Source organism: Rosa chinensis, chromosome 5, assembly GCF_002994745.2.
Source record: "Rosa chinensis cultivar Old Blush chromosome 5, RchiOBHm-V2, whole genome shotgun sequence".
NCBI lineage: Eukaryota > Viridiplantae > Streptophyta > Magnoliopsida > Rosales > Rosaceae > Rosa > Rosa chinensis.
This window is the reverse complement of record NC_037092.1, coordinates 29,413,900-29,429,776: the sequence shown is the minus strand read 5'-3', so window position 1 is coordinate 29,429,776 and position 15,877 is coordinate 29,413,900. Positions and strand designations below refer to the sequence as shown.

The 15,877-nt window shown below is 39.1% G+C and overlaps 1 protein-coding gene across 1 annotated transcript; it reads left to right on the top strand.

Annotated features, from left to right (window-relative positions):
* Positions 1-6,123: 6,123 nt before the first annotated feature.
* LOC112203592 lies at positions 6,124-9,642 on the top strand. Its single transcript, XM_024344535.1, has 3 exons — positions 6,124-7,802; positions 8,106-8,451; positions 8,548-9,642. Exons 1-3 carry the CDS (start codon positions 6,124-6,126, stop codon positions 9,640-9,642), a joined length of 3,120 nt encoding a protein of 1,039 aa, XP_024200303.1.
* The last annotated feature ends 6,235 nt before the right edge of the window (positions 9,643-15,877 follow it).

Here is a 15,877-nt window from a genome sequence, read left to right as displayed (position 1 = left end):
CTTGCCTGCATCCTTTGAATCCTAAATCCTGAATCATGAATCCTGAATCCTGAATCCCAAAGCACACCACAAACCGCTGCGTACCACCACCATTAAAATCAAGCCATCCCTGAATTTTTGAAACCCTAGAAAAACCAAACCTGAAAAAAAACAAACAAACCCCAAATTCCTCAATGGCCGGACCTGCAATTGAAGGCGAACAGTCAAATCCCGAGAAGACAATGGTGTCATCCTCACCAATCATCCATCACCACTACACCACCCAACAAGACAACTCTGCTTTCCCCACAAGTGTTGTCTTGAATGAATCCAACTACACCATATGGGCTCCTCTTATGAGAATGCGCATTAGAGCACGAGGGAAGGTTGGTTATCTGACCGAAGTAAAGGCTGAACCCGCCATGAATTCTGCAGAGTATGAAGCTTGGGCCACGGACAATGAAAAGGTGAAAAGTTGGCTAATTGACTCCATGGAATCCTCTCTCATGAACCGGTATATTCGTCTCCCTACTGCGAAAGATATTTAGGAAGCTGTAGAGAAAACCTTTTATGATGATTCTGATGAAACCCGAATCTTTGAGTTGAATAAAAAGTGTTTTGAAGCAAAGCAGAATGGAAGGCCCATTCCGACCTACTACAATGAGTTAGTGGCAATGTTCCAGGAGATTGATCAAAGGGTGGCCTCTCAACATGATAATGTTGCAGCTGTCGTTCAAGAAACTTCAGCAATGTCCCGGATGCGTGTTCACTTATTTTTGAGTGGACTTGACCCAGAGTATGATCAGGTGCGTGGAGAAATCCTACGCAAGGAGCCTAAATTCTCCTTGGAGCAGAGCTATGCTTACATTCGCAAGGTGCAATCAGAGAAACAAGCTATGGGGCGTTCGGTACCTACCGAATCTTCTGTTATGGCCGTTCAACGCCGACCAGGTCCTTCTCCACGTCGTCCTCATGACAAACCAAACCCATACGCAAACAAAAAATGTGTTGTCTGTGGGGAAGTAGGTCATACCAAGGAGCGGTGCTATGAAGTGATTGGCTACCCTGATTGGTGGGACTTCACCAGGAAACCGCGAAAGAATCCGGGCAAGGCGGCTATTGCTACTACAGAGGAAGAGCATCTCGACAATGCCTCCGCTAATGTAGCGCAGTCAGGTATGAAGGGTAAGGCTACTTTGAATAATACATGGATAATTGATACAGGTGCATCTGATCATATGACCAATGACCCTAGTCTTGTGAAAAACCTTAGACGTTCCTCTCAAAATATTGTCTCTACTGCTGATGGTACTCCAACTCCGGTCACCGGAGAAGGTTCTATTGTTGTATCTGATACCTTAACCCTTGAATCTGTCCTAGTTGTTCCCTCACTAGCTTATAATCTCCTATCTGTTGGTCAGATTATTTTAGCACTTGCATGTATTGTGACCTTCTATCCATCTTTCTGTGTGTTTCAGGACATTCTGACTCGGCGGATTCTTGGTTATGGTGTTAGAAGGGGAAAATTATACTACCTGGATCTGACAGAGACTGGAGAAAACCAGAAGCATCTTTTGGGGCAAGCTAATCAGATTAATCGGGTAGAGAATGCAAAGGAAGCAGTATGGTTATGGCATCGCCGTTTAGGTCATCTATCTTTTAGTTATCTTAAGAAGCTGCAACCTCATTTGTTTTCGGTTGTCAGTGATTTGGATTTCCATTGTGACATTTGTGAACTGGCCAAGAGCCACCGTATTTCATATTCACCAAGTCTTAATAAAAGTCCTGTTCCTTTTATGAAAATTCACTCTGATGTCTGGGGTCCTGCAAAGATTCCTTCTCTTTCTGGAGCTCTGTATTTTGTAACGTTTATTGATGATTGCACTCGCATGACATGGGTGTCATTACTGAAGAATAAGAGTGATGTATTTGGAATGTTTATCGAATTTCACAAAATGGTGGCAACTCAGTATCAACAATCCATCAGAGTGTTTCAGTCTGACAATGGTGGAGAGTTTGTGAATGGCCCTATGATTGAGTTTTGCCGGTCACATGGAATTCGTCATCAAACCTCCAATTCTTATACTCCTCAACAGAATGGGTTAGCAGAATGGAAGAACAGGCAGTTGATGGAAGTTGTTCGTGCTTCCTTATTTGGCATGAATGTACCTCGGTCCTATTGGGGAGAAGCCGTAAAATCTGCAGCATATCTTATCAACCGTACTCCTTCACGGGTGATTGAGTTTCAGAATCCTCATCAGAAGCTTCATACATTTTTGACCATCCCTTCTATGCCTAATTTGGAGCCCCGGGTGTTTGGGTGCACAGCCTATGTTCATATTCCCAAGCCTCAACGCAACAAGCTTGATCCCCGTGCCCGTAAGTGTATCTTTGTTGGTTATGCTGACTTCCAGAAGGGTTATCGATGTTATGATCCCCTTACTGGCACTTTACATGTCTCTCTTGATGTTGCTTTTCGTGAATCCGAGCCTTATTACTCAGGGGGAGCTTCTCAGTCTTCCCTTCAGGGGGAGAGAGGTTGTGAAGGGAGTTCTATTATTGATTTTGATGTCTTTGAAGACTTGGAAAATTTGGAGGATACATTTGAGGGTAAAAAAAATTTGGAAACAGAAAATGCAGTTGCCGAACAGAGCATTGTGAATTCCGAAATAGACAATGCGCTGCCGAACGAAGTGTTGCGAATTCCGAAACAGAAAATGCGACTGCCGAACAGAGTGTTGTGAATTCCGAAACAGAAAATGTAACTGCCGAACAGAGTGTTGTGAATTCCGAGACAGAAGAGACGACTTTTCTGGATAGTTTGAATCAAAATCAAGACGTATTTGAAGCTCACACACAAGATATTCCCCCTTCTACATCACCAACTGAAGATCCCGATCAGAATGATCCTCCTCAGGTACCCCTAAACTTTAATGAATCTTCTGGGTTAGAAAGTGTCGAACCTAGGAAATCACAAAGGGTTACTAAGGGAATTCCTAAGAAACAATATGAACCAGATATCAAAGCCAAAGCTAAATACCCTATAGCTAATTTTATGTCTAACCATAGGATTTCTGGGTCACATGCACTTGTTATTGATCAATTATCTACTGTATCTATTCCTAGTAACGTGCAGGATGCATTGACGGATCCAAAATGGACAAAGGCGATGAATGAAGAATTGGAAGCTCTTCAAAAGAATGCAACATGGGAACTAGTACCTATGCCGGCTGGAAAGAAGACTGTAGGGTGTCGTTGGGTATTTACTGTGAAGCTTAATGCAGATGGAACTATTAATAGATACAAGGCGAGGTTGGTTGCCAAAGGATACACACAACGTTATGGGATTGATTATGAGGAGACTTTTGCACCTGTGTCAAAGATCAATACTGTTCGGATTCTAATCTCACTTGCAGCAAACAAAGATTGGCCCTTACACCAGTTTGATGTGAAGAATGCGTTTCTTAATGGGAATTTGGAAGAAGAAGTGTACATGGATGTGCCCCCAGGTGTTAAGAATTACCCAAGTGAAGTTGGCAAGGTGTGTAAATTGAAGAAGTCTTTGTATGGCCTGAAGCAATCTCCAAGAGCCTGGTTTGGGAGATTTTCAAAGTCCATGAGAGCCTTTGGGTACAGACAGAGCAATGCTGACCATACCTTGTTTATCAAGCGCAAGAATGGTAAGATTACAGCTCTTATTGTGTATGTTGATGACATGATTGTTACAGGGGATGATCCGAAAGAGATGAATGAGTTACAAAAGTATCTGTCAAAGGAGTTTGAAATGAAGGATCTGGGGCAACTGAAGTATTTTCTGGGTATTGAAGTTGCGAGGTCTAAGAAGGGAATTTCACTGTCACAGAGGAAGTATGTTCTTGACTTACTTACTGAAACGGGGATGCTGGACTGCAGTCCAATTGAGACACCCATTGAGATGAATCACAGACTTGCCATTTATCCTGATCAAATTCCAACTGATAAAGGAAGGTATCAACGTCTTGTAGGAAGGTTGATTTATCTTTCACATACTAGACCTGATATTGCTTATGTTGTGAGAGTTGTCAGTCAGTTTATGCATTGTCCTAGTGAAGATCATATGGATGCAGTTTTTCAGATTTTGAGGTATTTGAAGATGGCGCCAGGTAAAGGATTACTGTTTGAGAATAAGGATGAATTGGAAGTTGGGGGATACACAGATGCAGATTGGGCTGGTGATAAAACTGACAGGCGTTCTACATCTGGGTACTTCACTTTTGTAGGAGGGAACCTTGTCACTTGGCGTAGCAAGAAACAGAAAGTTGTGGCCAGATCAAGTGCAGAAGCTGAATTTCGAGGTATGGCACATGGAGTCTGTGAAATGTTATGGATTCGTAATGTCCTGAAAGATCTAGGTTACAAGCTTAGACAACCTATGGATTTGCATTGTGATAATAAAGCTGCAATTGAGATTGCACATAATCCAGTTCAGCATGATAGGACAAAGCATGTGGAGGTTGACCGTCATTTTATTAAAGAAAATCTTGACAGAAAGGTTATTCGTTTTCCATTTGTAAACTCAGAAGAGCAGTTAGCTGATGTTCTTACTAAAGGAGTGTCCAGGAAGATATTTGACAGCTCAGTTGACAAGTTGGGCATGATAGACATCTATGCACCAACTTGAGGGGGAGTGTAGAATAGCTGTAAATCTTATGTAATTATGATTCTTATTTATTTAGGTTATCATGTAATTATAGGAATGATTGTTTCCTATTAGGGTTAGACTACTCCTCTTGTCCTTGTATATATACCCCTTTGTGGGATGAATAGTATTATTATTGAAAACCCTAAAATCAAAGTATTCTTTTCTACTAGTACAAGACGGACCCAACAGTTTTGTAAGTATTTTGGGCAATTACCATTCAATACATGATTTCCCATTGTCACAAGGAAACCGGAGCTTCAAGGAAACGAAGAGGAAGATGTGTTCAAGCAGAATTGACTCACTGATCTTGAGTTTAATTCTCCAAATCATGCTGCACATTTTTAATTGATTTACATATCTATTAAATTGATTTGGTGTATTTTTGCATTAAAGACTTCTTGCATGCAAAACAAATAAGTTTTGATATTTTTCTATATCTATCTTATTTGGTGTTTAAAGAAAAAGATTTGTTTGAGGGGGAGTCTTGCCTCTTGTATAAAAGGCTTCGAAACTAATGCATTTTGTTAAGGGTTTTCATCTGCAGCATAAAAACGTTTTGTTCATTCTTGAACTATGTGTTTTTCGTCAAAACCATTTTTCTGAAAACTCTTTTTATTTGTTTCATGCTTTATCTTGTGTTGTCTGGCACTTTCATAAATCTTTCTCAAAGATCAGTGAGACATTGAAAACAAGAAAGATCAGTGATTTGATTAGAGTTGATAGATTGAAGATCAAGTAAATGTTAGATCAGTTGTAAATCAAGTTAGCATCTGTTGCTAAGTGATTGTGTATGTTATGAACAACACAACTTGTGTACTGTAAACTCTTTTGATTCATATTGGATTGATCTTTCGTGTTGGCTACGTTAAAAGCCACGCAGTGAAGTTTCCTCAGTGGAGAGGTTTACACTGCGTTAGCAAATTCTGTGTCCCTATTGTTAAAATACTTTTGTAGTAAAATTGTTCTTTGAGTTGTATCGCAATATCGTTCCATTTGGTATTTTCATTTGGTATCAGAGCGGGTCCTTCTCCAATTGCGTCTCCACGTAGGCACGTATCATGAACCCAAATTGGGGTTCCCTGTATTGCCATTGAAATTACCAAGTGTCCAATGTGGGCCTTGGATTGTATCGACTAAGTCTCCGATATGAGACTTGTGTCCCAATTTTCTAATGTGGAAATTGGATTAATTAATTTCACGTGCAGACCTAGAGTTAGGTTGCACGTGAGGGGGCGTGTTGGAGAGGAAAGATCCCACATTGGAAAAGTGACAAATGAAATATAACTTATAAGTGGGTGGATCTCACCCAATTGTACCGAGGCATTTTATGATTAAAACCCAACACCTATCGGGTGGTTAAGTTGGGACAATATCGGTACAATGGTGGGCCACGGGCCACGCTTGTCGCTATTTAACTTGGCATCAGAGCGGGTTCTAGATTATCCTAGTAGATCGCAGGGACGATGGAACAACATCGAGATAGGGCTGCTGGTGGATCTGTTAATAGTCCTCCATGGTTTGATGGAGGATGTGAAAAGTACACTCAATGGAAGATATACATGAAGTCATACTTGTATGCGCAAGATGAACATGTATGGAACATTGTGGAAAATGGTTGGAAGACACCAATAATTCCAGCTAAAGGCGAGGGCTCATCAATCTCTATTCCCAAGCCACGGAAGGATTGGACTGATGTAGAAGTACGTGATCTTCAAGCCGATTTCAAAGCAAAAAATAGCATCTCCACCGCTCTCTCAGAACGTGAAAAACTGAGAATTAGTCACTGCAACACTGCAAAACAAGCTTGGGATCTGCTGCAGACTACATATGAAGGAAACAAAAAGGTACGTGCTCAAAAACTGCAAGGTCTGATATATGAATTTGAAACTATGATCATGGGAGAGGAGGAAACCGTGGATGACTTTCATGGTAGAATTCTAAAGATTACTGGTCAATGTCGTAGTCTAGGTGCCCCTTTTGATGAAGACAAGGTAGTCAAGAAAATACTTAGAGCCTTACCAGAAAAGTTTCACTCTAAAGTCACTAGTATTGAGGACTCATTTGACATTGATGAATACCCTTTGGATGAACTCATTGGAAATCTAAAGACTTATGAACTAAGACTAAAACCTGAAAAGAAATCCAAAGGTGTAGCTTTCAAGGCTGTGAAAGGGAAAGAAGAGGAAGATGAATCACTTGATCTTGCTCTTCTGACCAAAGAGTTCAAAAAGTTTCTTAGAAATAAATCCTCCTCTCAAAGCTTAAATGTTCCCAAGAAAAATTTTGTTAACAATGATAACAACGTTAGAGGGAATTTTAGAGCAAACAAATCTGGAAAAGTAAAATGCTATGAATGTGGTGGCTATGGCCATATTTCTACTGATTGTGGTAACAGGAAGCATGGAAATAGCAACAATAAATCCCTCCTCTCGACATGGAGTGATGATGAACCTCAGGAGATCGAAAATGTTGCTTTCGTGTCATCTCTTTCACTTGAATCTGAAAGTGATGAAGAATTCTCAGATGATGAGACTAATGTCCGCTGCAAACAACTCTATAAAGCGTCAAAAGCCACATTAATCAAAAATGCAGGTTTGGAGGATGAAATTGTGCGGCTAAAAGCTAAATATGAGAAGTTGGAACTTGCATGGAGGACCTCTCAGAACACGTGGGAACAAGAAAGAAACAAACTCATAGAAGAGCTACAGAACTCACAAAGCGACGAGAGTTCTCAGACCTGGAAGATACAATGCACTGAATTGAAAAACACAATCAAGATGCTTGAACTTGAGGTAAAAGGACAACATGCTCTAAACTCAAACCTACTAACTGAAAATGAATCATTGCAGAAAGAGTTGAAGTCCACTCAAGAGAAGTTCACAAAGTTTGAGATAAGCTCTGCAACAGCATCTAAGTTATTCAACTCCGGAAAAACTCACCATGATACATTCGGACTTGGATATTCTGGAGAAAGCTCCAAAGGCACACACTTTGTGAGAGAGTCAAATTCGAAATTGGAGAAAGATGATCCCATCACTCAAGTCATCAAAGACTCTATTACAAGGGCTGACAAAGAACCAAAATCTTCTCAGAATGTCACTCAGGTAAGGTTGAATCAGATGCCTTCTACTAGTCATAACAGGTATGCGAATTTTAAGTCCTTTATTCCTACATGTCATTATTGTGGCAAGTTAGGACACATTAGACCAAGATGAAATGAGAGACTTAAGTCAATTCCATCTGGTGAGGAAAAGCTATCTGTAAAATCTTTACATTGTGAGCTTAAAGAGCAGAAAGAGCTTATCAACACACTGGCTAGTCTGATTACTAAAGCAAACATGCAAAATAGAAGTAAACCTGTCTGGATTAGAAAGAACTTAAATAAACTTCATTCTAATCACTCTGATTCTACTGACTCTATTAATGATGTCTGCCTCATGACAAGTGTAAGTACAGATAATTCTTCAGCATACACTGAAGCAACTTGCCTGGTAGCACTCACGGCCTTGGCAGATAAGCGAAAAGATTTTTGGTATGTGGACAGTGGTTGCTCCAGACACATGACTGGAGATAAAGCTTGGTTTATCTCATTCGAAGATGAAAGCACTACGGGTTCAGTTACTTTTGGTGATGGGAGAAAAGCAAAAATACTTGCTCGGGGAACAGTCAATACTCCTGGAATTCCTAATCTAAAAAATGTCTTGTATGTAGAGGGTTTAACTGCCAATCTAATAAGTGTCAGTCACTTGGCTGATGATTATGAGGATGTGTGGTTCAATAAGCAAAGATGTGTAATTCTTGATAACAAGGGAGAAAATATTATGAGAGGTAAGAGATCTTCAGATAACTGTTATCACATTCAATCTAATGAATCTCTAAATTTACAGGATTGCTTGACTGTGAGATCTGCCGAAGAAACATTTGAAATATGGCACAGAAGACTGGGGCATGTAAACTATCAGGATCTACTCAAATTATCCACTAAGCAGTGTGTCAGAGGTCTACCAGCACTAAGTGGTAGGATCGACAAGATATGTGGAGAATGCAAAATCGGTAAGCAAACCAGGTCCCCTCATAAAACAATAAACGCTGCCACTACCACAAGAGTTTTGGAACTGTTGCATATGGATCTCATAGGACCAGCTCAAACAGAAAGCATTGGAGGTAAGAAGTACATACTTGTGATCGTTGATGACTTCTCCAGGTACACTTGGGTTAATTTCCTAAGAGACAAGGCTGAAACCTTTGAATCATTCAGGGGATTAAACCAAAGAATAAAAATTGAAAAACAGTCCACGAACATGTGCTTAGTAAGAGTAAGGTCAGATAATGGAACTGAGTTTAAAAATACTGCTTTTGCTAACTACTTTCATGAGTTAGGTGTTTCCCATGAGTTTTCAGCCCCGATCACTCCACAACAAAATGGAATAGTCGAGCGAAAAAATAGAGTGCTGTTAGACATGGCAAGGGTAATGCTGCATTCTGCTGATCTAAGCTCGAACTTTTGGGCTAAGGCTATTAGTACTGCATGCTACACCATCAATAGAGTTTTCTTCAGACCTGGAACTGACCAAACAGCTTATGAGTTGTGGAAAGGTAAGAAACCAAACATACACCACCTTCGTGTGTTTGGAAGTCCCTGCTACATATTAAGAGATCGAGAACAACTCGGAAAATTTGATGCTCGAAGCGATGATGGTATCTTCCTCGGATATTCTACAAATAGTCGGGCTTATAGAGTCTATAACAAAAGAACTAGGATTGTCATGGAATCTATCAATGTGTCTATTGATGATTCCTACATTAGACAGGAGGAAACCTTTGCAGAAACATCACCCACATGCAAACCAGAACCAAAAGACACATCAACTACTAATGAACAGAGAGAGAATGCTGACAACATCTTCGAGCCAGTTCCTCAAGCAAAAAGAGGGTTCAAGCAAGTCCAAAAGGATCATTCACATCAAGACATTCTTGGATAAATCTCAGATGGTCTCAAAACCAGAAGCCAAATTGCTCCACAGGTAAGTGTAGATGAGGTAAGTCGAGGTAATGCTTTACTTTGTTTCATTATAGAAAATCAAATAGCTATGAATGTCATATCTCTGTGTGGGTTTGTTTCCCTAATTGAACCAAAGAATATCAAGGAAGCCCTACTAGATAATGATTGGATTAGTGCCATGCAGGAAGAATTAAATCAATTCACTAGGAATGATGTGTGGTACTTGGTACCAAGACCTAGAGACTGTAATGTAATAGGCACTAAGTGGATTTTCAAAAACAAAAGTGATGAGAAAGGCAATGTAATCAGAAACAAAGCTAGACTAGTAGCACAAGGTTATTCGCAGATTGAAGGTCTCGACTTTGATGAAACTTTTGCCCCTGTTGCAAGATTAGAATCAGTGAGATTGGTTTTGTCTGTTGCGTGTCACCTAAGAATCAAACTGTTCCAAATGGATGTCAAAACTGCCTTTCTGAATGGTGTGTTGCAGGAAGAAGTCTATGTGGAACAACCTCAAGGTTTCCAAGATCCACATAATCTAAATCATGTTTATAGACTCAAGAAAGCTCTTTATGGTTTAAAGCAGGCACCACGAGCTTGGTATGAAAGACTCTCCACCCATCTGGTGGAAAAAGGGTACACGAGAGGATCAATTGATAAAACATTCTTTATAAAACATGTGAAAAATGATCTTATCATAGCTCAGGTGTATGTTGATGACATTATCTTTGGTTCTACATCTAAATACCTTGTCAGTGAATTTCAATCGGTCATGGAAAGTGAATTTGAAATGAGCATGTGTGGTGAGCTAACCTTTTTCCTTGGACTGCAAGTGAAGCAACTTGATGTAGGTATCTTTCTCACTCAAACCAAATATGCTGAGAATCTAGTCAAGAAGTTTGGACTTGAATCCAAGAAAGTGGTTACAAATCCCATGAGCACCACTACAAAACTGAGCGAGGATCTGAATGGAAAATCAATCGACTCCACTCTCTATAGAAGCATGATTGGCAGCTTACTGTATCTAACTGCTAGTCGACCTGATATTTCATACAGTGTGGGAGTGTGTGCTCGATTTCAAGCAAATCCCAAAGAATCACATTTGGAAGCGGTCAAAAGGATCATCCGATATATCTCAGGTACAATTAACTGCGGCATTTTCTATACTTTTGACACTAACGTAGAAATTGCAGGCTATTCTGATGCTGATTGGGGTGGAAACCTAAAAGATAGAAAAAGCACTTCTGGAGGTTGTTTCTTCATTGGGAATAATCTTGTTGCTTGGCACAACAAGAAACAAAATTGTATTTCTCTGTCTACTGCTGAAGCTGAATATGTCGCAGCTGGAAGTTGCTGCACACAAATGCTTTGGATGAAGCAAATGCTTCATGATTACGACATCACTCAAGGTAAGTTGTCTATTTTTTGTGATAATACCAGTACTATCAATATTACCAAAATCCTGTTCAACACTCTCGAACAAAACACATTGATCTGCGCTATCATTTTATTCGAGATTTGGTTGAGCAAAATATGCTTGAGTTAAGCTTTGTGCCCACTGAGAGTCAACTTGCTGATTTGTTCACTAAGCCTCTTGACACTGCTAGGTTTGAAATGTTAAGAAATGCTTTGGCAATATGCTCCAAGTATTAAGACAATCTAATGTGTGTCCACTGTTGAGAGAGAACATTATGATCTTAGTGTGCTTTGACCACTGTTGTTAGTGACTTGTACATTTTTCTCTGGACACTATTGTCATGCCTTATTCTGGACAAATATGGTGTACTCATGGTTCGTATCTTAGTCAGTTATGCACTTTCACTTATAGCCTATGTGGTGGCATGCTCCTTGTTTATTGTCTAAGAGTTTCAGTGAACTAGGCGAACTAATTAAAACTGCTCAAATAACTCATTCCATCTTCTCAAAGTAATCAGGTCCTAGTTGTGGTGAACTTTCTAGGATTTGTAAGAAACGAGAATGGATTATTCTATCCCATCTCTCCTAGTAATCAGGCCTTTGTTGTGGTGAACTTTCTAAGGTTTGCAAGAAACGAGTTGGTGAGTGATCTGTGCACGAAAAATCAATAAAGCAGACAACTACTCAAGACTTTCTCCATGGAGCATCCTTGTTATGTTTAGTACCCTAAGAATATCTATTCTGGGAGTTGCTGAGAAAAGTCTTGTTACATGAGTTCTAAGTGTCAAAAAATAAAAAGGGTCTATGACTCCAATACGTGCTTGGGAACAATGTTTTCCACTCCTTTTAAGAAATTTTTTTTTTTTTTTTTTAGCGTAGTTCATATGTTTAGTTCTCTTACTTCACTACTTCTCTTCTTCACTAAACTTGTTTCGAAGCCCCATATACTGGTTACACTCACTTTAATCACAAGTTTTCTTCCTAAGGTCTAACTATGAGTACCCATTCATTTTGTTGATAGAATACATCATGCCTGCTGTTCTAACCTATGTTCTCTTCACTGCATGATTTGTGCTCTCTGTGCTTCAACTATGCTATATTTTCTCCTCTCATTATGACAATTGCATTAATTACTTGGATACTATACCGACGGATATATTGTGTGCTATAATTGAAGATTGTGGGAATCCATGGTTCTCTCGATATCTATTCTGGATTGCCATCTGTTTGTATTCCCTTTCCTTACTGGTTCAGCATAACGTGAGGGGGAGATTTTACTTGCATGCGTGTTTCTCAGAATTATACCTTGCAATAAATTTTCCTTCCTTTGGACGCTATCACTGACCGATGCGTCTCTTGATTTTCCCTAACCTACTGGTTCGATATATATCTATATCTCTTTCGGATTTCACTCTGCCTTGTCTTAGTGTGCAGACTCTCTCACTTCTTTTTCTCTCACCATGGTTCCCACTAAGATTACTCCTCACCACGGAGGCTATCGGCGCCTTCCTCCTCCAGAGGAGGGGCGCCAGGCCGCAGCCAGAGCCGGTATTCTTCATCCAGGCATGCCCCGTGAACGAAGCAGAAGTCCTCCTCTTCGTCCATCTCCTTCTAGTGCACCTTCTGCTGTTTCTCTTGAGAGTCTTCGCGACCTCATTCTGGTCACTGACTGGCGGGTTGCAAATCTCACCACCGACATGGATGACATGCACTCTCTCCTCGTTCGCACCAACCATGCTCTCAGGGAAGTTCTTCAGGAAATCCGAAACATGCAGCGCCACCCTCTCGGGTTTGACCCTCCTGGTCCGTCCATGCCTGTGCCAGAGGCCGATGATCAAGCAGACAGCAAAGGTTCCATGGACACCGAGGACTTTCAGGACACTGTGACCAAAATGCTGGAAGAGTTTGACGTGCCTTCCCATTCAAAGGGGGAGAATTAATTTCGATCTTTTCATCTTCTTCTTTTCTGTTTCTGTTTTTAAATTTTTCATGAACAATATTTATTTTTTGGTTTGAATTTGTAAGTGCATAAGCACAAACTACTTGGGATGCTTATTTTTGGATGAATATTATTATTATGTGATAATTGTTTTAGTTACTTGGATTTGGAAAAGGATGGAAACTGATTCCTTAATCCAAGTAGCCATCCTTGTTAGTGATTAGTGTTTCTCTGTGAAAAACTAACATGCAGGACAAAAAGATGAAAAATCATGTGTTGAATGGGAATGCCCAAAGGGGGAGATTGTAAGTATTTTGGGCAATTACCATTCAATACATGATTTCCCATTGTCACAAGGAAACCGGAGCTTCAAGGAAACGAAGAGGAAGATGTGGTCAAGCAGAATTGACTCACTGATCTTGAGTTTAATTCTCCAAATCATGCTGCACATGTTTAATTGATTTACATATCTATTAAATTGATTTGGTGTATTTTTGCATTAAAGACTTCTTGCATGCAAAACAAATAAGTTTTGATATCTTTCTATATCTATCTTATTTGGTGTTTAAAGAAAAAGATTTGTTTGAGGGGGAGTCTTGCCTCTTGTATAAAAGGCTTCGAAACTAATGCATTTTGTTAAGGGTTTTCATCTGCAGCATAAAAACGTTTTGTTCATTCTTGAACTATGTTTTTTTCGTCAAAACCATTTTTCTGAAAACTCTCTTTATTTGTTTCATGCTTTATCTTGTGTTGTCTGGCACTTTCATAAATCTTTCTCAAAGATCAGTGAGACATTGAAAACAAGAAAGATCAGTGATTTGATTAGAGTTGATAGATTGAAGATCAAGTAAATGTTAGATCAGTTGTAAATCAAGTTAGCATCTGTTGCTAAGTGATTGTGTATGTTATGAACAACACAACTTGTGTACTGTAAACTCTTTTGATTCATATTGGATTGATCTTTCGTGTTGGCTACATTAAAAGCCACGCAGTGAAGTTTCCTCAGTGGAGAGGTTTACACTGCGTTAGCAAATTCTGTGTCCCTATTGTTAAAATACATTTGTAGTAAAATTGTTCTTTGAGTTGTATCGCAATATCGTTCCATTTGGTATTTTCAAGTTTCATCTGATCCTACTAAGAAAGTTGTCGAGTCTCTTTTTCCTGAATCTTTACAAGCTCCAGCACCTCAGATTGGAGAAGAATCCAATACGGATGTATCTAAAGGAGATACAGCTTGTGAATTCAAAGTAGGCAGTGAAACACCTCAAGTGGATGCCTCCATAGGAAACCATTTACTCCCTGACAATCTGCCGAAGATGACAAGGGCTGAGCAACTCCAAAAAGTCTCTGGAAAGTATCCATTAATCTTGTGTCATAGGTTTTAGATGTTCGAAGAAGTAAGTCATCATGTTCTAACATTAGTTATATCTTAGAAGTTATTTTGCCTATTCTTTTTTCCAAGTTCATTTCAGTTTCAGTAATAAGCTCCGCTTACTGCAATGCAAAAGTTGGTTCTATATACTATATACTTTGAGGTTTCCTTGACCAATCTAAGCTTAAACTCTGATCTTATACCTCTGTTTGAGAAGTCATCAACCGTAAGTGATGCTAATCACAGTACAGGATTTCTTGTGATACCGAAGAAATATGCAGAGGTGAGTTTCAGCGGTACAGAACATAAACTTTTAACTTTTACAAGCACAATAAAGATGATCATGATCACTTCGTTTTGTTGTCATATGCTTCCTTTTTTTTTTCTTTTTCTTTTTTTTTTCTGAGAAGAGGTATTGATATCATACATTGGGAGTTGTTTGATTTTCAATGTTCTCAACCATATTTGTTGGTGATGCAGTTGCTTTTACTTTTCATAATTGTTGTCAGTATTCATTTTTCTGGATTCTAAATAAGTCCTTAGTTATATCTCTTTTTAAGCCAATTGTTAAATTCATTTTTGAGGGTGAACAATCATTTTGGCCATTCAGTTAATTAACTTTATTGATCCTTAGTTCAAAAGCAACAACCTTCAGTTAATTACTCCAACACCTATAGAAACAAGTCTAAAACAGACAAGGTAGATAGCTTTATTTAAGGACTTAATTACAATTATATGTTTTTACAATTTCAAGTTATAATTTGATTCTAAGCTTTTATCAAACTAGTGCGCTACTTCTCTGTAGTTGAGTTTGATATGTGACGACATTGCTTCTAATAGGAACAATCTCCAAGGGACATTGAAACAGGTCCAACACCTGCATGTATATACAAGTCTGAAAGCAGACCAGGTAAACAGCTTCTTATCGACTACTTGACCTTCATTGCAATCAAAGGTTTCTATAATTTTCATTTATATTTCAATTTAAGCTTTTATTAAACAAGCGAGCTACTATTCTGTACTAGAGTCGTGACATGTAATATCATTGCTTCAAATAGGAACAATCTCCAATGGATGTGGTAACAAATCGAATGCCTATAGAAACAAATCAGAAAACAAACCAGGTAAATAGAAAAAAAAAATGGTCTTTTTTTTTTGGTTTTTATTATTCAACCTTTATTACAGTCATAAGTTTCTATGATTTCCAGTTATACTTTGATTTCAAGTTTTCACCAAGCAGGTGAGCTACTACTCTGTACTTGAGTTTGATATGTGACATCATTGCTTCTAATAGGAACAATCTCCATGGGACATTGAAACAGGTCCAACGCGTGTAGATACAACTCTGAAACCAGACCAGGTAAATAGCGTCTTTTCGACTACTTGACCTTCATTCCAACCATATGTTTCTATAATTTTCACTTATATTTCAAATTTAAGCTTTTACTAATCAAGCAGCTACTAGTCTGTGATAGAGTTGTGACATGT

Excerpts from the sequence above, each read along its gene's own strand:
- LOC112203592 (XM_024344535.1), top strand. The coding sequence starts at position 6,124 with ATGGAACAACATCGAGATAGGGCTGCTGGTGGATCTGTTAATAGTCCT. Across the intron at positions 7,803-8,105 it reads CCTTCTACTAGTCATAACAG|TGTAAGTACAGATAATTCTT; the intron begins GTATGCGAATTT and ends CCTCATGACAAG. Across the intron at positions 8,452-8,547 it reads GGTTCAATAAGCAAAGATGT|GATTGCTTGACTGTGAGATC; the intron begins GTAATTCTTGAT and ends CTAAATTTACAG.